The 20,043-nt window shown below is 59.5% G+C and overlaps 1 protein-coding gene across 1 annotated transcript; it reads right to left on the bottom strand.

Moving 5' to 3' along the window:
* Positions 1 to 475: 475 nt before the first annotated feature.
* On the bottom strand, positions 476 to 14,970 carry RBM38 (RNA binding motif protein 38). Its single transcript, XM_032461425.1, has 4 exons — positions 14,528 to 14,970; positions 13,605 to 13,728; positions 13,107 to 13,161; positions 476 to 1,370 (listed from the first exon to the last, which is right to left on the bottom strand). The coding sequence occupies exons 1-4, from the start codon at positions 14,762 to 14,764 to the stop codon at positions 1,067 to 1,069; spliced, it is 720 nt and encodes a 239-aa protein (XP_032317316.1). The 5' UTR covers positions 14,765 to 14,970; the 3' UTR covers positions 476 to 1,066.
* Between the last annotated feature and the right edge of the window lie 5,073 nt (positions 14,971 to 20,043).

Below are 20,043 nucleotides of genomic sequence, written 5' to 3'. Positions count from 1 at the left end.
CGCTCCCCAAACTCCCTCTGCCCGGCCCCTCTGCCAGGCCGCCCGCCCTCATCTCACTCTCCCCTCCTCCTCCAGGGCGGGCCCCCGAAGGCCTCCCCATGGTGTGCCAGAACTGCCACCACCCCCCTATCTCCACTGAGCCCCCGAGGAAGGCAGAAGAGGGGTCTCAGCTCAACCCCGTGGCTCAGGCTGGCACACAGCAGGTGACCCTGGGGAGGTGGGGGGAATGGCCCTGCACTCTGGGCCTCAACCCACGTCCCTGTCGCAGTTGTGGGGAGGGGGCCAAGCTTAAGACGACGTACTGTCTGGAGACACCCACACTCTGAGGGACTCGGGCACTGGAGCCCACAGACACTTGATCACAGAAATACTGTCACTGTCTCCATGGGCGGAGCCGTCAACAAAAGCCAGTCTCTCAAAGTCAGAAACAGGTTTTGGATGCTTGGTGGCGGGAGTCTCCATTGAAAAAATAGACTGAAATTCGGAAATAATCTTAGTAGCAAAACAATGACAGTAAGAAAAACAGTCGCCGAGCTCCAACGGAGAGGACTTTGGCCGCCTGCCCTGTCGTTGGTGGCCCTGTCGCACCTGGGAGCCTGGCGATCTTGAGGAAGCCGCCCCGGGCCATCGTTCAGAAAATGAGAATCCTGGAGGCAGACGTTTCCCCGGCACACGCCCGGGTCACAGCTGCGCGGGGGGCGTCAGCAGCCCCCGCGCTTCGAGGTCCTGGGCTTCCCTGGAGTAAGGCCTCTCTGAGCAGGACAAAGTTTCTGCTCATCCACCCTAAAGGGTGGCCAGGGTCCAGGAGGCCCCGCCAGGTGCTGAGGGGATGGCCTGTGGGCTCCTGGGGTGGGAGGAGGGCACGGACGGTGACAGGAGAGGCCGGCACGTGTGCGAGATTCGGGCTGGTCTTCAGATAGCTTTCAGTCAGTCTTTTCTCTCAAAGTCCTCCCTCAAGACATGACGGGCCTGGGTGTAAAGAGAAGTGGTCTCTGGGCCGCGTGCGGTGCAGGCAGCAGCCCGCAGGGTCTCCCGGCCAGCGCCCACTCGGCACGCGGGGCGGCCCTCACTGCATCCTGTCGGGCTGCAGCTGCGCGGGCTGGTACTGCAGGAAGGCGGTGCCCGCGGGCGCCGCGGCCGAGAGCGCCTGGGGCACGGCGGCCGGGTAGCCGTAGCCCACGAAGCTGGCGGCCGTGGCGGGCGAGGCGGCGTACGGGTACTGGTCATAGGTGGCCGGTGGGTACTGGGCGTAGGCTGGGCTGGCTGGCGTGTACTCAATGTAGGGCGAGGACAGAGACGGGACCGGGGCGGCTGGGATCACCACGCTGGGCTGGACGATGGCTTGTGGGTAGATGTAGTGGGGAGTCAGCCTGTGGGGCCAAGCAGAGAGGGTCAGGGTCAGGCAACAGAGCGGGGAAACCCAGCTGGCTCTGGGCTGGAGTGGAGGACCTGAGAGAGCTGCGTGATGCTGTGTCCCCCCTCTTGAGTCTCACCCGTAAAATGGGTGCGGTTACAATAATGGTGTTCCCAGAACACACCAGATGTGCCCACGACCTGCACAGCACTTTCCCCAGCACCCCACAGAGCTCCCGCCTCCCCTCGTCAAGTCCGCACTCAGATGCCTCCTCAGTGAGCGCTTCTCAGGCCTCCCCATTCCGCCCTACATCCCACTGTGGGGGTAAACCCTGCAGGTCGCAGATGGGGAAACTGAGGCTCAGGAAGGCAGTATCAGCAGGTGCCTGAGCCCCACGGCCAGACTGCAACTACAGCGCCCACGGCAGTGGTGTGATGTACACCCTCAGGTTTGGGCACAGAGTGACCTCGGCAGGGGGCGCTGGACGCTGTGGCCCCAGAATCAGCATCTCCTTCTATCACACCTGCACGAGTCACACAGGACGGGGGTGACGCTGTTACACACCTGAGGGGATGTGGAACCCCAAATTCCTTCCACAGACCCCTGCCCTGCTCCCACCCCATTCCAAGGAGAAGCTGCTTTGAAAGAAAAAGGAAAGCGTTTCCTCCCAGTGCTCCTGCAGGCTTGGCAGGGGCAGAAACTGGGGCAGCTTTTTGGAGAACAAGTGGACAGAAAGCCGGCCCCTGGAAGTGTGGGCTCCCTTCCCACCAAGCCAGGGCCCCCGCTCTGGAACAAAGACAGAGGCACTCAGCGATCCCGGCAGCACCTACAGGAGCAGTGAAAAGGAGAGACACCCGAGCGTCACCCATGGGGATGAGCAGCATCCAATGCCCCCAGACCACGGCATGCCGCGCTGGGAAGAGGGGATCCACGCTCAGCCCCAAGCCTCTCCTCTGCATGCTGTCGGGAGACAGAACAGAAGTGCTGTTTATGCAAACCTGTGATATTTATACTGAGTGGTGATACTGCTCATGCTAAAAAAAAATCAAATGTGTATTTATACCCATGCTAAGGATGGGTGAGATGGGATCGTATGAAATCGCTGTTTTTAAAGGTCCAAGAGCTGACTGATGGCAACTTTATCTGGTACAATGTTTTGAATGCACAGAAAAGGGCTGGAGGGAGGCTGCGGGAGGGTCACGTGAGTGTGAGCATCTCTACAAGGCGAATGGATTCACGTGCATAATTAGGAAAAAGCAGCACTATTTGCAAAGGAGAAGCAATCCAAGCGTCCATCGGCTGATGAATGATTTCCACATCGTGGTGCACCCACGCCAAGGAACATTATTCAGCCATAAAAAGGCACGCAGCTCTGACCATGCCACCGTGTGGATGAACCTTGAGGACACCATACCGAGTGAAAGAAGCCAGACACAAAAGGCCAGACTGCGTGATTCCATTCACGTGAGATCCCCACAAAAGCAAATCCGGAGAGGGAGAAAGTGCTCAGACCGCAGAGGCTGCAGAAAGCCGGGGCGGGAAGGACGGCCGTGTGATGGGAACGCTCTGCGTCAGAGCGTGGCGATGGCCGCACAACTTCGTGAACGTACTTACTGCCCTAGAACAGTCGACCTTCAGTTATGTGTACTTTATAATAAACGCACATATAAGGAACAAACCCTGAGCTGGGGTGAACCACCCGGTGAGGGCAGAGCTGGGGTGGCGATGGACGCCACGGCCCCACGGACCCTGCAGCAGGCACCTGGGCAGCGAAAGCCTGGGCACGGCCGGCCCGTTCCGGAGGGGCCCCCAGCCCCCCTGGCCAGGGAGGTCCTACACCGAGTCCCCAGCTATCTGCCCTCCAAGGTGGCAGCCCCTCGACAGTGACCTGCTTGTCAGGAGGCCAGGCGGCTTCCACCAGGAACCCTGCCCCCTGATTCCAGGCCCAGTCTCCCTCTCCACCTCATCAGAAGTCTCTGCTGTCCACTCACTCCTGCCTCCTTGGTGGCAACGAGAGCCTTGAACAGAGTGGGGCCTGGATTTGAATCCTGCCTCAGCCTCCCAAGCTGCGTCCAACCTTCTCACAGGTCTGCGGTGTGCTCCGGGCAAGGGCGCAGCGCGAGCAGACGGCACAGCCCCTGGCCTCCCGAGCCTGGATTCCAGGAGCGAGAGAGGCGCACAAGCACACTGACCCGTGAGCCAGAACCGGGACTGCAGGGAGTGGTCAGGGGAGGCTTCTCGGAGGAGGGGGCGGCTGCTTGGAGCCTGACGGACCTCACAGGAGTGGGTGGGGGCTCCGCCCTGACGCCCAGCACCTTCCCCAGGGCCTGGCTGTGGAAGATGCTAGGAGGGCAGCGCTCACAATCGGATGGCAGGCACAGGCCCCTCCAAGAAGCACGAGGGGCCCTGGCCACCCAGAGACCCCCCGGGAAAGGAGTGACTAAAGCTACAACGGAGCGTGTCTTGGTGTAGCGCCCACCGTGCCAGCCCAGGCATCACTGGTGCCCCCACCAGGTGAGCCCCATGTGGCTCGCGGAACCTCAGAACATTCCTTTTTGTGAGCCTTTAGAAACTCTGACCCCAAAACGTCTCCTAACACGGGCAGGGACACCCTGCCTCAGACAGCATTTGCTAAAAATGTGGATCCCCGAAGACTGCCAAGTCAGATGGGGTCGGGGATCTACATCAGACAGGGCCCCGGGGATTCGGATACACACCCGCACTGCAGAACCACTGCCTGGACCAGGGCTCACGCTGTCCACACAGCAGAAATACCCAGGACTTTCAAACCACAGGTTTCTGGCCACACTTGCCTCAAGGGTGCTGGCCAGTGCAGCTGTCATGTTTACCAGATTTCTGACCAGTGCCATCCGGACCAAGGTCTGTCCTGGCCACCACGATGCTGCAAGGCTGGGGAACACTCAGACACATGGCGGCGAGTAAGTTCCAGCCTGGGAGGAAGGGGACTCCCTTGTTTCCTGACTTGCGGGGAGAATGTGTCTGTATATGTTCACCTGTTTCCTTCAAGTGCCTTGTCCCCATCCCCCAATCTGTATGTGAAAAGCCGAAGAAATAGATGCTGTTACCCCCATTTTCCAGAGAGGGAAACTGAGGCTCAGAGAGGCCCAAGTGACTAGCACAGTCACACGGCCAGGGTGTGGCAGAGTCTGTCCCCCATCCGTCTGCCCAAAAGACTGGCTGGGACCTGTGACCCTGGGCCCACCCTGGGGGCCAGTGTGGGTCTCCAAAAGGCCCCCAGAGGTCAGAGTGGCCCCAGGTACCGCAGGCACCAGCCCAGGAAGGGGCAGCCCCCAACAGTTCTGTCCCCAACAAGGAGCTTAGCGCATCCTTAGGGACTGGGCCCCAGACAGGTATGTGCACCCCAGAATCGGATTGAAATGAAAAGAACAACGGCGGGGCACGGGTCCTGCCGCCCAGTGAGCGCTGCTGAGTCACAGGCAAAGGAAGCTGCAGAGCCCTCTGAGGCGAGACCGGGCCCCGAGCTCTGCACTCAAGTTACAGAGCTTCCGTGAGGCTCGGTTTCTCATCTGTAAGCCGGGTCTGGCAGAGGCTGACCTCAGGGCTTGAGAACGGAAACCCTCCCCTGGAACAGCAGTTCTCAACCGCGGTGACTCCACCCCCAGCGGACTCTAGGCCAAGTGTGGGACATTCCTGGTTGTCACACTGGGCGTGGAGGATGCCACTGGCATCCACTGGATGGAGGCTGGGGGCGCTGCTAACATTCCTTGGTGGACAGGACGGCCCCCCCACAGAGAAATCTCCAGCATCACGCCGAAGTCGAGACCTTGCTGCGAATGACAAGGTGAAGGCGAGGACTTCTGACCACTGTCATGACCACAGACACCCATGAAGGGCCAGGCTGGTAGTGCGTGTGCGCGCACACCGCCCCCCCCCCCGACACCCACACCCACACGGGGAGGCCACTGGCTCTTAAGGTAAGGGAGAAAACCCACCCAAACCACCGGCTGGCCCCGTCTGAGCACAGCCCCCATGCCCCTCCCCAGGCCCACACACCCCAACAGGGGGCGGTGCCGGGGGTCTGGCTCCGGGGAACGGGGTGTGTGTACACAGCGTGCTCCTCAGCACCCCAGCTACTCCCCAGAAAGGTCAGGGTGCCACCAGCCTCCACGTGCCTGACCTGCAGGCCTCTGAAAAGGGCACAGGGCAGTCACACTCTGTGCCTGTTGGGAGACAGCCTTTGGGGACGCCCCTGCCCACTCTACCTCCACTGCAGCCCACCCCCACCCCACCCACTGTCCTCACTCCCACCCCCGAATTCCCCAATTCTCCCTGTTCTCTGCCCTCCTCCCCTGCCCCCACCCTGCAGCCAGGGGTCTTCTTAAAAACACACCAGAGACACCACCACTCCCAGACAAATCCCCAAAGGGTCCTCCCCTCACGCCCAGAGCCAAACCCAAACTATTCCATGGCTTCCTGCACAACCAGGCCTCAACCTGCCCCACCCCCAGCTCATCTCCACCCAACTGTCCCCACTCCAGCCACCCAGAACTCCCTTCTGTTCCCCAGATGAGACGTGCTTCTCGGAGCACAGGGCCTTTGCACCTGCTGTTCCTGCTGCCAACAGGTTTCTTCCCATAGCTCAGACCTCACCTCCTCAGAGGCCTTCCCCGCCCACCCCCCACCACTATGGGCTTTACTTCCTTCCTACACAAAACCACCTCGTCGTTCACCTTCTCTTCCGCAGCCTTCCCCACAAGAACGCAAACCCTACGAAGGCAGGGACTTTCCCCTCCTGTCCCAAGCACCCAGGCAGCACTTGTTGAGTGCCGAGGGCTCTGCTGGCACCTGGTGGCAAATGAGCCTCCTCTAGGGCTGCCCCTGCCTCCTGGGCCAGAAGTCATAGCCCTTGGAAGGCAGAGGAAGTAGCCCAGCCTAGAACCGCCACTCCCGGCACAGCTCAGCCAGCAACTCGCAGCTGGGGGACCCCGGGCCTCAGTTCAAGTCTGGCTCTGCACCTGCCAGCCTTGGCACTGCCCGTGGTGCTGCTGTGCACCCCAGAGAACTGGCACCAACGACCCCCTCCTCAGACTGACGGAGGGCAAACACAGTCCCCTGTGCAGCCAGGACGGACAGGTTTGGGGTCAGAACCCAAAGGTCAGGTGACCCAATGCCCAGAGCCAGGGCCTGGGCAAAGCAAACCTCCAAGCCCCCAGACTGGTAAGGGGGCTGCAGCCGGCCAGGCACAAAAGCTGAGACCGTCCTGGAGGGACAGACACTCAGGCTCAGCCCAGGTGGCCACGTGGCACTGTCTGCTGAAAGGGGGTTGGGCCGAAAGCTCTGCCTGGACCCACACACCCAGGCTGGGCAGCACACAGCCAGGAGCACCCAGCAGGCTGGGCCCGATGGAGACCAGGGTCCAGGGGCGAGAACCCCGAGTACAGATCCTGGCCACTCCTGTCCAAGTCCCTCGGCCTTCTCTGACCTCAGTTTCCCCATTTGTAAATGGAGGGCACCACAGGGTCCAACAGAGCCTCCCCTGGGTCCCTGAAGGCAGGTGTCCTGGGGTCTGAGCAGCGGGGTCTGCCAACTCCCAGGCAGGCAAGGGGGTGCTGACAACAGCCAAGGGCCATCGGCGCCCAGGAGACAGACGACCACGCTGCCCGCGCACTCAAAGCAAAACTGTCAGCGGAAAGGGACCAGCCGCAGCCCCAGGACTCATTTTGTGAACACACAGCCACCCCCGAAAATAAAAATAAAAAAGGCAAATGAGCCCATTTCACTTTTTCTGCTCTCAGGAGGTTCTGCCTGATGGGCTGGAGAAGCTGGCGGCCGCTGGGGCACAACAGGACTCTCAGGCTGGGGAGGGGCCTCCCAGGACTCCCCTTGAGGGGGGGACATCCAGGCTCTCTGGGGCCATCGGGCCAGAAGCAGGTAAAACACGTCACCTGAGGAAGAGCGCCCCGGCCCAGCATCTCCACTGGGACTTGTTCAAACCCAAACTCCCGCTCTTCCCTTCAAACTGCAGCCCACACCAGCCTCCCCTGACTGCCAAGGCCAACAGACCTTCCACTAGCTCAGGCCCAAAGTTCTGGAATGTTCTTGGACTTCTTTCTTTCACGCATTCTTAAAATGTATTCAGAATCCCACATCTTCTCACCCCAGCGCTGGTCCAAGAGGCCCTCATGACCTCGAGTGTGGACTGGACCACTATGTGGTCCCCTAGTGGGGCCTCCACCTTGGCCTTGAACCCAGCAGCCAGAGGGATGCTCTCAAGACCCAAGTGCCCCGGCCCTCATCTGCTCAGGGCCCACAGTGGCCCTGCATCACTCAGAGTAAAATCCAAATGCTCCCCTAGGCCACCGCAGCCCTACATGAGCTGAGGCCACCCTGATGGGCCCTTGACCCCCCATCTCCCACTTCCTCCCACCGTTCACCCCAGCCTCTCCTGCTTGGGCGCTCCCCCCAGAGCACCTGCCGCGGGAAGCTCTGCAATCATAAGCAGGACCAGATCTCCCTCTGTTCCCATGGAGTCCTCAGCCTGCCACAAAGCCAGCAACTGTCCTTTGAACAAACTGGTTGAATGAAGCACAGCTTCCTCCCTCCAGCCATGTGGAAGGGGTCAGGAGAGGGATCCAGATGTGTCCCCCTGCACCAGCACTTGGCAGCACACTCATAATTCCATATGGGGAAACTGAGGCTCAAGGAGGGAAAGTCACAAGAAGAAGGGGCACACAGACAAGCTGAGGGGCCTCCAGGCTCCTCTCACCACCTCCTTCCACTGCCGTGTGAAGAGGCAGGCCGGTCGGCCCACCTTGGGGCCCCCTGTGCTCCGTGCTCTGGGACACACCTGTGAGGCTGAGCTGGACGCCCGCATCAGCCTATGTGTGGTCAGGCTTCTCTCCTTGGCTGGAGGCTTCTGGATGAGGCCCTCCAGCCCTCAGCACAAGGGGCCCCTCCTGCCAGGGCCAGTGGGGCCAAGAGAGGAGCTCATCCTTGGACAGGAACCCAAGAACCGCCCCCAGAGGCCAGTTTCTGTTACAGCAGACAGACGGGGACAAACAACAGGTGTGCACGGGCCGCCCACCGGGGAGGGCCACACCAGCCCCCGCCTCGCTCCACTGGTGCCAAACAGGAAGCTGTGCTGCGGGGAGGGGGCAGGGCCACCCCAGACACCCTGAAAGTAAAAACAAGCCCCGTGATGCCACCTGGGGAGGGCGCCGGCTTCCACTCAGCAACCCCCAGCCTCGGGCTCTGACCTCACTTCCTGCCACACCCGCAAGGTGCTGACCCCCTGCGCGCTGACCCCCGCTCAGGGCGCTACAACTCCCCCTGGCTTTACTTACTTCCTATCACTAACAAATGATAGAATCGCAGGAAGGTGCAAATATAGTACAGAGAGGCCCCACGTGCCCCCCTGCAGTGGCCCCCAGGGGTGACGTCCAATCTGGGAACCCCACACTGGCACGTGCCTATTAGCAAGGCCCTGGGCCTTGGCAGATTTCACCATTTTCCGGGGTGTCCTCGTGTGTAAGTCTATGACGCTCTGTCATACACACGAATCATCCACCACCGCTGCACTCACGACGTAGGACTGTCCCGCCCCACGAGGCCCACCCCCAGCCAGCTGCCCCGTTCAGCTGGACCCACTGCCGCCTGGGGCCCTCATGTGCACAGACAGCGTTTTAATGTCCGGGCATCCCCACCATAAAGCGAGACAGAGAACCAACTGTATGTTTCTTATTCAAAGTATTCCAGGCACAGGGCCTGGCATACAGCAGGTGCTCAATAGAAACTTAACGAATTAAGGACTCCGGGAAGAGCTCCTTCCCGTCTGCCCAGCCCCACGTGCTCTTTCAGGGCAGCTGACATCTTCCTGGCATTCCCCACTCCCTCCCTGTTTCTAAGGGGGCCTTGCTGGGGGCGCCACACCCATGCACCGCCAGCCCCATTCAGTGGACCCAAGCGCTGGGCCAGGACCCCCGGGTGTGCACACACCACCCACAGCCTGGTGACGGCGAGGACAGGAGGTCTCCACCTGGGCACTGGGGACCTTCACACAGAGGGTGTGGGGTCCCTGAAACTATAGGTCAAACGGGGCATGCACGTGCCTGGGGGGGAAGGTCCCAGGGTCCTGGTCAGTCCCAGGGGTCCTGGTTCTGACTTCTCCAAGAGTTGGTCAGAGACCTCATGGAAGGAAGGAGGCTGTCGGAGCCCCTGACTCAGGCTCCCTCACCTACTGTGTGAGCTCCGCTCAGGCAGTTTCTCCTCACCCAGTGCCTGCACAGGCGGAGGGGGCAACAGACCGTATCACAGGGCTGCTGTGAAATGAGTCACTGGTACATCCCTGTCTTCCCGTGCGCCAGGTCCCCGTGGACCAGCTCTGCAGACAGGCGCACACCAGCCCCCAGTCAGCCCCGCAGGGAGGCGCCGACATGGTCCCCACCACACAGAAGGGGAGAGAAGCCCAGAGAGAAGGGGCAGGGTCTGGCCCTGAGCCCATGCAGCAAGGGGGCCTTGCTCCAGTACAAGGCTAACCTGGCATCCAGCAGCCCTGGGACCCTGCCCTGCTGTCTGGGCCCCTGGGGCTTGGCCCTGCACCTGGCACTGAATGGGGCTGGTGGTGAATGGGTGTGGCACCCCCAGCAAGGCCCCCTTAGAAACAGGGGCTGGTGGGTGTTATGCCCAGAAAAGCAGCTGGCCCTTCAAAAATAACCCAGGGAGAGGCTCCAAGTGCAGCCAGGCCCAGGACAAACCTCGGCTCCTGGCAGGCCTTAGGCCCCAGCATGGACAGCCTTGACACCCAGAGGCCCCTTCTGAGCCAGGCCCGATGCTCTGCCTGGACACCTGCCCCCCTCCTGCACGCAGACTGTCCGCTCCACCCTGTCACCAAAGGGCTGCTCTGCTGGAGGGTCTATGGCCTTAGCGTCTCCCCCTGTCCCTGAGCCACTTGCCACTTGCTAAGCCTTCTCCAAATCCAGGCCTCAGCCCCAGGTACAGTTACGTGATGGAAATGTCCAGGTTGAGTTAGGTCCTGAAAAATCCTGTTCCTCTTGTAAAAAGAAAAGCTGGGGGCAAGGAATCCAAGCAAAAATCACAGACCGTAAAAGTTCTTTGGCAAATCTTTCCACACTGATGTTGATGACCCAGCCAGGCGAGGATTCCACGATGGCCTTGCCCAAAAAGATTCCACGGGGCTGTGGAATCTTCAGAGCTGCCCAAGGCACATGATCGGGGCCAGAGTCTGGGAGAAGCTCCGCCAGGCAGGAGAGGGGTTAACAGGTTTGCAAACTCTGAGCTGCCCGAGCCACGGCTCCCACCATGCCCTCGGCCAACCAGCGGCAGGCCTGGCCTCGCTGCCAGCCCGGAGCCGACAAAACTGACCGCTGAGTCAGGCCCGGCCGTGCTCCCGGGGCCTAATTGTTTGCAAAGACAAAAGGGACGCTGACGGTCCAACTCTCCGGCCAGGCAGGCGGGCTCTGGGTGAAGACAGCTGACCCCGGCCGCCCGGCCTGGCCACCCCTCTGCCCCTGGACCTCAGCGAGGCCTGGTGGGAGGCTGGGAGGCTGCCCGACTCTGACAGGCTTTGGTCCACCGGCCACTGGAGACGAAGAGCTGGACAGTCCCTCTGACCCTTTGTCCCTGTTTGGGTCTCCACCCCTTGGCAACCAGCAAGCAGAGCTGGAGGCCTCTGCATCATCACAGGTATTAAATGGCCGGCCAGGCAGATTCAGTTATGAAACGCTGCCACCCCAGTCGGGGGCACAGAGCAGTAAGATCTGCAACTGACCTCAACTACCCTCACGTGGGTGGCGCTCTGAGGACCATGAGAACAGTCGGGGTGTCCTTCCTACCCACCGCTCCGGAGAGCAGCCGCTGAGACATGTGTTGGAGAGCCAGCCCATGTGGGTTCAAATCCCATCACTCCAGCCACCAGGGACAGGCTACGCACCTTTCTTTGTCACAGTTTCCCCACCTATGAAGCAGGGATGACATGAGTCCCAACCTCAGAGGACTGCTGTGAGGACAGGAGAGAATTTGGGGGGCATGGAGCACCTGGCCCCACCAGTCATTAGGTGGTCATTACCCCATTTTCCAGATGAGGAAAACTCCAGGCTCAGTAAGAGGATGTCTCTTGCCAAGATGGACCCACCAGTAAGTGACAGTCAGGATCTGAACCCCGTCTGTAGGCTCCAGAGGCCAAGCGCTGATGGTTACGCAAGTCCCAGAGGCAGCCGTGATGGGTAGGAACGGAGCCCAGATTCGAGCGGGAAGAGACCGTCACGTTTCAAGCAGGAAAGAGCTGCACATGTTTGAGGCTCATGCTCAGATCTTAGCATCAACCCCAGTCCCAGCCTCTGTCCTGGGGAACAGAGCGAGGGCTGTGGAAAACAAGGACCACCCTCTCTGTGTGGCCTGAACCCAAAAAGGAAGAACCTGGATGACAGCAGGAAGATGAGGGTGTCCCCAAACACCTTCCAAGATGCCTGCAGACCCAGATGAAGCAGATCCTAGGGCGAGAAGGAAACCCAGAACCACCTGCCCCGGCCGCCCTCCAGGCTTAATGCCAGGAGGACAGACCAGAAGCTGTGTTCACACACATCCTCCGATCCACGTGGGAGCCACTGTGCAGCCACAGGTGCTGCCTGTCAGGGTGAGGACCCCCGAATCATGGGCACGCAGCAACTCTTCAGTCATCCAGTTGAACTGCTCAGGCCACGCAAGCCCGGCTCCCAGTCTGCTCCAGTCCCTGCTCCACACTGCCCCAGTGAGCCAGGGGGCCCCTCAAACAATGCCTCTCTCTGGGGCAGGTGCACACACACGTACACACTTGCGGCTTTCAACACAAAATACAGGGTCTCAGATTTGGTCCGATAGCTTAGAAAGTTCTAACCTTCGGAAAGGGGCTGCCTGTTTTATAACTGTGCCCTCCACCACCCAGAACAAACTCCCACCCCCATCAACAGGCTCCCTGCACTGGGGCGCACAGCCGACATCAACCCCGGAGCTGGGAAGGCAGGCGGCATGGCAGGCTCCTTTGTGCCCCTGAAGTTTGTGTCCTTCCCCAGGCAGCTGCCAGGCTTTATTAAATGTTTCTAAAAAAGAGGGGGAGGCCCTTTTCCGATGGTGGAGGGTGGGACACGCGGCTCCAAAGCACATCGGACAAAAGGCCCACAGGCCAGGCCCACTTGGGCGGGGACATCTGGCCCTGTGCCCGTCTCACCTGCTGCAGCTACGCAAACATCGGACCGGCTGGCGGTGACCTGCTGTCGCCATCTGTCGGGCACTGGAGCAGGTCAGGGGGCACCCTGAGAAGGGCCTGGCCCCCTAGCTGGCAAGCACTTCCAGGCCCGTGCCAGGCCTCTGCCCACAGAGCTCAGAGGTGCAGTTATAAACCCATTTCACAGGTGAGGCGGTCACACAACCAGCAAGGAGAAGCAGAGGTCTGAACCCAGGGCACAGGCTCCAGAACTCATGGCGGGGGGCAGGGAGGGTGTAGAGAAATGCAGTCTGCCTTCTCCCCCTTCTCCCAGCCTGTCTCCTCCCACTCCCAAAACGCAATCACACTTCTGGAAGTTTGGAGCAAGTGACGATTCTGAGACACAGAAAAATGGCTGCAAAAAGCACAACCAAAGCGATAGGGTCGGCGGGCCCAGGGTGAGCCTCCCTCAGCCCGGTGGACACCTGCACTGGAGACCCAAGAAGCACATGGCCTCTGGCCTGGTCTCCAAGGACTGTGCGGCCCCATCCCCAGCCAGCCACGGCCACTCACCCGTAAGTCCGCTGAATCAAGGTGGGGTGCAGCTGCTGAACACCGATGGCAAAGCCTAGAATGAGAGGTCAGTTACGGGCCCGCCTCAGCCAGGAAAACAAAACCACTCAGCCATCCACCTCTAATCCAAAGGGATAATCAGCTTCCTCTCCCCTCACAGGCCACCTCCACAGGACCCCCAAAACTCCTAGCCAAAGGGGGCCAAGGGGCCCAGGTGGCAGCAGCCCTTGGGACCAACTTTCTCCTTCTGGCAAGGACAGCTGACAACTGGGTGACGCATCCTCGTCGCCCTGTCCCACCAGCATATACGGCAAGGGGACGGGGTTCAACTTCCAAGCTGGGGGATGACTGCCCTGTGATGGCTCTGTGAGCACCTGACAGCCGACTGCCACTCCTGGAGGAGGGCGGCGTGGGGAGGGGGGGCCTTATCCACCCGACAGATACCAAGGCTGAATATAGCAACCAGAAGCGCCAGGGAAGGAAAACACAGGCTCTCACCCGTCTGGAGGCTCCGCGGCTTGGCACCCAGATATGCCAGGTTCACGTTGGCCTTGCGGCCGTCGATGTTGGGGTTTGGGTCTTTGCAAGCCCTCTCAGCTGCCGCCCGGTCGGCCATAGTCACCTAGAGGAGCACAGATGCATCAGGGGCTTCCCTTGCCGGTGGGGGTAGCAGAGAGAGCCCGGCCCTGGCATGCGGCGCTCACTTCTCCCCATCTCGGGTGCCCCTTAGTTACCCAGGATGCCTAGACCAGTCCCTTCAGACCCCAGCCTGGGGCCCTCCCACAAAGCTGCCCCCGGATCCCAGCTCCTCCCTCCAAGTTCAAGTGCTAGAAAATATTGCTTCAAGGACAGAAAAAATCCCCTGGGAAGACAGGGCAACCGTGAAGGGTGGCAGGGGCCCCCGCCTGGCCTACTAGGCCAATGGGGACCACACATTTCCTCATGGAAGGGGGTTTGGGGACACTGTAGTTAGAAGGGAAGTAGGAGACGTGTTTTCAGGCCATTTTGTACTTAAGAGTGTTTCGAGCGTCGAAGAGAGCTGTTGGAAAATAAAACGGGGGATGCTTAAGGGCTCTTAAGCGCCCTGAGGTGAAGACCTGCTCCTCGCTAGCTTGCCTGTAGAACCAGGAAGTCTCGAGAGTAGCCGTCTGTCCCCAAAACCTCTCCACAAACTCAGGAGTCCTAATTGAACACAGCGGCTCTCTTTTAAACCAGGCGTGGGGTGGGGGCAGGGAGACGGGGCCTCGGGGCGGAGGCGTGGGGTGGGGGGTGGGCAGGACCGGCAGGAGCCATAGAAGGGGCAGCAGGTGCCGACGCCGGCGAGAGGCGTCCGGGCTGGCGTGCGCCCGCCCGCTGGTTGACTCAGCGCCCCGGCCGCGATAAGCGCAAGGCGGGGTGCGCCCGGCCGTGGGGCCACTTACGAAGCCGTAGCCGCGGGACTTGCCCGTCTGGCGGTCGGTGATGACCACGGCCTCCTCGATGTCCCCGAAGCCCTCGAAGTACTTCCTGAGCGAGGCGTCGGTGGTGTGGTAGGGCAGGCCGCCCACGAAGATCTTGGTGAACGTGGTGTCCTTCTGCGAGCCGTGCATGGCGCCGGGGGCGGCCGGGGGCCGCGGGAAGCCCGCGCTTGGGGCGCAAGGCGCGGGCTGCAGCAGCATGGGGGGGGCACCGCCGCCTACGGACCCGGGCCGCGTGGGGCCGCGCTCATTGGGGACGGCGGCGAGCGAGCAGGGCAGCAGGGGCGCCGGTCCAGCCGCCGGGCCCGTCCACTCGCGGGTCGGTCCCGCCGTGCGTGCCGAGCTGCGTTGCGCCGCGCTGCGCTCCAGCCGGCGTTGCGACCGCTCTGCGCCCCGGCGCCCGCCCCCGGGCTTTGTAGTCGGCCCCGCCCCCGGTAGCCAGGCCCCGCCCCTGTCCCCGGCCACGCCCACAGCCTCAGTCCCGCCCCGCCTAGGGCGCGCGAGGGCCGCCGGGAAGCGTAGTCCGGGCCCCACCCGGCCGCGCCCCACGTGCCGGGGGAAGTCCTGCGGCTGGAAGCGCAACAGGGGAAGGGGTGCATCCGGGTGTTTCCGGGGGACTTACTACGTGCTTGCGGTGTTCCGGGCCCCTGCCCTCGTGGAGCGCACAGTCTACTGAATGAGATGTAAACGATTCAGGTCATGTTTAGTGAGTCGACATTTCTTCAGGGCTACTTAGGGTACAGCAACCTATATTAATAGTGAAATGATTTTTGTTTTTGTACATAAATATAATTCGTTGGACTAATATTTATCACGGCATGGGGGAGGCAGGAATGCCCAGAACACACTCTAGCCCCACCGAGCTTCTATGAGTGGGACACACAATTAAACAGGTAAGCATACAATATACTATTCAGAAAGAAACAAATCAGGGTGCTGCCATCCAGCAGGGGCCAGAGTGGCCCCAGAGGCCCCTCTGAGGTGACTGGGGCAAGGGAAGAAGTTCTGGCAGCCTCAAAAGTCCAATTCCTTGCCAGGAATTGGCGACCCTTGGGAGCCCTGTTCCCTCTGTCCCCTTCCCCAGCCGTAGAAACAGCTCCCCCACCCCACCTCGGGTCTCTGAACGTCACGACAGGCAGGACAGGTTACAGAACTGTCAAGGCCCCTTGTCCAAAGTTACTGGGAATGTCACATCTGACAGGGGAGCACTGAACCAAGACAGGCTTTTCTGAGCAGAGGGCCCTGGCACCCACATCCCAATGTCACCTGGGGGTAGAGGGTCTGGCTCTGAGAGCCTCAAGCCCTCTGCAAGTCCAGGCACTATCGTGATGTCCGGTGCAGAAGGGACTCTGCTGTGGACAAAAAAGGTCACATGCTGTAACAGTAAATAAAGGATGTTGCAACCATCAAGCCATCAGCCACTGCAGCCACCCTGACTATACACCCTGAAGGGATTCAGGATGGGAAAAAAACGGTACTGGCTCCTGATAGTTAAGGTGCATTTCAAAGGAAGGCTTTCTAGGAGCCCAGCCTCTTGCATCTTCCCATATGTAGAAAAGCAGTAAATTCACTAATCTGAGAGGTCTGGTTTTTCTTTAATTAACAGTAATCTTTTGATGTTGGTTTTTGTTGCAAAACCTTACCTCTTCAGAATAGCCCCTCAGAGCAATCTGAGGTGCCTCCTGGGCTTGAGTCCTCAGAAAGTGCAAAATAAAACATAATTCTTGACTCGTAGATTGCCCTTTTTTTTTTTTTTTAGTCCACACTGCTCTAAGTGGGGTTGCTCCTGGTGACCCCAGCTTCTGGGGGGCTGAGGGGGATAAGGAGGCAGGCAGAAGGTTTACTGGTCTTTCAGGCATTTATCTGGCACCTTCGCTGTCAGGCAGCACTTGACTCCAGGCCCAGACCAGCCGTCTCAAGCCCTGGAACCCCAACCCTACTCCCAAGTAGGCAGCCACCGGGTCTGATCCTTTCTTCCCCCAAACCCCCACCCATTTCACAGTGGGAGTGGAACCCCAAGTCTTCAGAGGGCCCTCTGGGGATGCATGTTTCTGTCTCCCCTCATTTCCCCCTCGTCTTGCCAGCTCTCCAGGCCCACTCCTGCCTTGGGGTGATGTCTCATCACTTGCCCTTTATCCTGCTCTTCTCTTCCTTCAACATACTTCTCACTTCCCCAAGTTTTGTTTACGGAAAAAGGGGTTTACGGTCTCTCTGCCCTGCCGAGCTGGAGCCTTGGATGTTTTGCTCAAGCTGTAGGGACAGTCAAGCAGAGGGCCCCCGGGAAATGTTTGTTGAGTGAATGCACGATGAACGGAAGGAGGCAAGGAGTGCTCTCCACCAGACAAGGGGCCCTCAGAACACCCTTTGAAAACTTTGATAAAATGTGACCTACACTTGTTGGACCAGGGAGGGCGGCCACTGTCCGGCCGCGTGATCTTGGGCAAGCTGCGTCCTTTCACCGAGCCTCAGTTTCCCCTTCAGTGACAGGACCGCTAGGAGTATGGGCAGGGTGGGCGGTGCACCTTGCTCCCCCCCCCCCCCCGGCGCAGGCAGCCCCGGCTCCGGGCCTACAAGTCCCAGCGCCGCCCGGGCCAGCCCCGCCTCGCCCCGCCCCCCGTCCCATCCCGGCGCAGCGGCCGAGCGGGGAGGGGCGCCCTAGGGAGTGCGGCTGCGCTCTGGGCGCCGGGCGTCCGCGGAGCACGTGCTGGCGCAGTGGGAGTCCGGAGGGGAAGGCCCTGGGGGCCGCCGCCCGCTGTGGGACGTGCAGGACCCGGGTTGCGGGCGTTTGTCCGCCCCGGACAGGCAGGCTTGCTGCGCGCACCTTGCTCTCCCGCCCGGCTCGGAGGAGGGCAGGGAGCATCAGTGTTTTAAAAAGCGGATGCCCTGGTATGGTTTGTTCACTTGTTCATCCCCTGGCCCCTAGGTTTCTGCGTCACCAATCTCTGCCCCCGTCGGGTGGCCCCATATCCCCACGTGTCACCAACTTATGCCTGAGAATCAGCCATTCACCCGACACAGAATTAATGATTTATTAGGTGCCAGGCCGAAGTTCTAAGCCCGGGAATACTTCAAGAAGGAAACGAATAACGTAACGCCCACCCCCACACCCGCCACCACACCGAGCTTTTATTTTAGAAGGAATAGAGAGAAAAATGAATGAATATTTTATTTATATTTAGGTAAATTTTACCAGGCAGGTGCTGAGACAGGAGCAAAGAGAGACATGTTCTTTAGAGTCAGGTAAGGCCTCCGGGAATTGGTGAGAGCAAGTGGTGAAAGCCAGGGCCATTGGAGCATAGGGAACAGCACAGGGAACAGAGAATGCAAAAGCTCAGAGGCAGGAGGTCCAGCCACCATCATTGATCCAGTATCCTTTGGGTGCTGGGCACTTTAATGTGGCTAATCCTCACATACCGGTAATAATAAAGGATCAATTTGTTTTAGAGTGCCTGTTTTGGGCCAGGTCCTGAACTGGGTGACTTACGTGTGTATTAGATGATTTAACCTCAAAACAGCCTTTGTCACAGGTAGGTACTATTAGCCTAGTTTTAAGAGGGAGAGAACTGAGGCTCAGAATGACTTCCCTGAGGCCACCAAGAGCAGCAAATGCCTGGCCAATCCATGATCCCATCTTGTCCTGCCTTTAGAAAAGGCCTTGTTTCCCTGCTTTGAGGGCTGGACAGGTGAGACCTCAGAGAGGTTAAGTGAAGGGAGAACCAAGTGGAAATCTGTTGGGCTCTGTGAATGCTTCCACTTTTCTGCAAAAAGAAACAATGGTAGCTGGTACTAGCCTCTCATTGCTGTTTCTGCTCTGAACATGGGTGGGATGTTTGGAGCTGTGGCAGCTGTCTTATGACTGTAAGGCAACATGCGAGAGACTCACAGACACCAGCCCTGATACCACGAAACCCGGGGGACATTTGGCAAATGTCTGGAGACATTTTTGGTTGTCATGACTTGAGGGAGCAATGCCATTGGCAGTCTAGAATGTGGAGGCCAGGAAAGCTGCTGAATATTCTGTAGTGCACAGGACAGCACCCCACAACAAAGAATTATCCAGCACAAAATGTCAATAATGCTGAAATTGTGCTAAGCTAGTGTCAACACCCAGCAGCCCAGAGGTTGATCTTGGTCCCATCAGTTTGGGCCTTTGGGCTGATGCCTCTCCCTCTAAAGTTCTGGCCCCTTCGTTACAAGGGGACGCAGCAGGGCACAGGTGGGTGGGCTTGCTGTGTGCATCTCGCACTCTGGCCCAGCCTGGAAGGGGACAGGAGGAGTGCCAGTACCTTAGGAAGAGGACACCCAGGAATGCATCGTCCACTCACTCCTCCTCTGGCTCCTTAGGTTTCTGCATCACCAGCAGAAGGGAAGGAAGGTTGAGAAGCCAAATGGAGAGACACAGGAGTGGCGATTTAGGCCAGGCTGCTAGGGGTGACGGCCCATCTGCTGCTGCCTGGCACACCTGCTGCCTCTCCTCCCTTGAGGACAGTTTCCCAGGCGCACGGCTCTGAATGTGGCAGGTGCGAAAGGCCCGGTTCCCATGCCCACCGCCCACAGTCGCCTGACACAGCTCACTCAGAAGATGGCTGAGTACAAATCCCACCTCAGGCTTTGTTCCTGTCCCCACGAGGGGAGCCTGGACTCAGCACCCTGCTCCAGAAATGTCAGCCCTTGTCAGAGGCTGTGCCTGGGTGTGGGCGTTTGCTGTGGGTTGTTGAATTGCGTTCCCCCCAAATGTATTCAAGTCCTAATGTCTAGTACCCATGAATGCGACCTTATTTAGAAATAGGTATCCTGTACTATCATCTGTTTAAGATGAGGTCATATTGAAGTGGTAGGGGGCCTAATCCAATGACTGTTGTCCTTATGAGAAGGCAACATAAAGACACAGACACAGGGAAAAGGCCACGTGACAGCTGAGGCAGACGTGGGCGTGGTGCGTCTGCAGGCCCAGGAACGCCAGGGCTGCTAGCAACGCCAGAAGCTAAGAGGAAGGTTTACGTGAAACAGCGCCTCCCCTCCTCATGCCCTCAGAGGGAGCATGGCCCTGCTGACACCTCGAGTTTGGACTTCAGCCTGCCAGATCCATGAGAGAGTAAATTTCTATTGTCTTTAAGCTGCCAGTTCACGGTCACATGCTGCAGGAGGCTGATGCAGGCGGAGGGGAGAGGAGGCCCAGCCCCCAGCAGGTGGAATTACAGCTATTGGACTCAGGGTTCGGAGCTGCCTTCAGAGCCACACAAGGGTCCTGGGACTCCGTGGGGTCCTTCCAGCACTTGGGCCTGGGAAGCACCCCTGTACATCTCTGAGCTTCAACTGCTCAGCTGGGAAAAGTGAAGAGCGGGCCAACTAAGGATCCTTTCACTTAAAATCGCCAGTTAATGTCCAGTCCCGTCCTTCCCTGCCCAACCCTCCTGGAAACAGAACTGGCGCCCACCTTCCCTGCACCCCTCCTGACTGTCTCTGGAATCTGCCCTTTA

Source organism: Camelus ferus, chromosome 19 (assembly GCF_009834535.1).
Source record: "Camelus ferus isolate YT-003-E chromosome 19, BCGSAC_Cfer_1.0, whole genome shotgun sequence".
NCBI lineage: Eukaryota > Metazoa > Chordata > Mammalia > Artiodactyla > Camelidae > Camelus > Camelus ferus.
The sequence above is the reverse complement of the archived record's forward strand: the minus strand, read 5'-3'. Positions and strand labels throughout refer to the sequence as shown.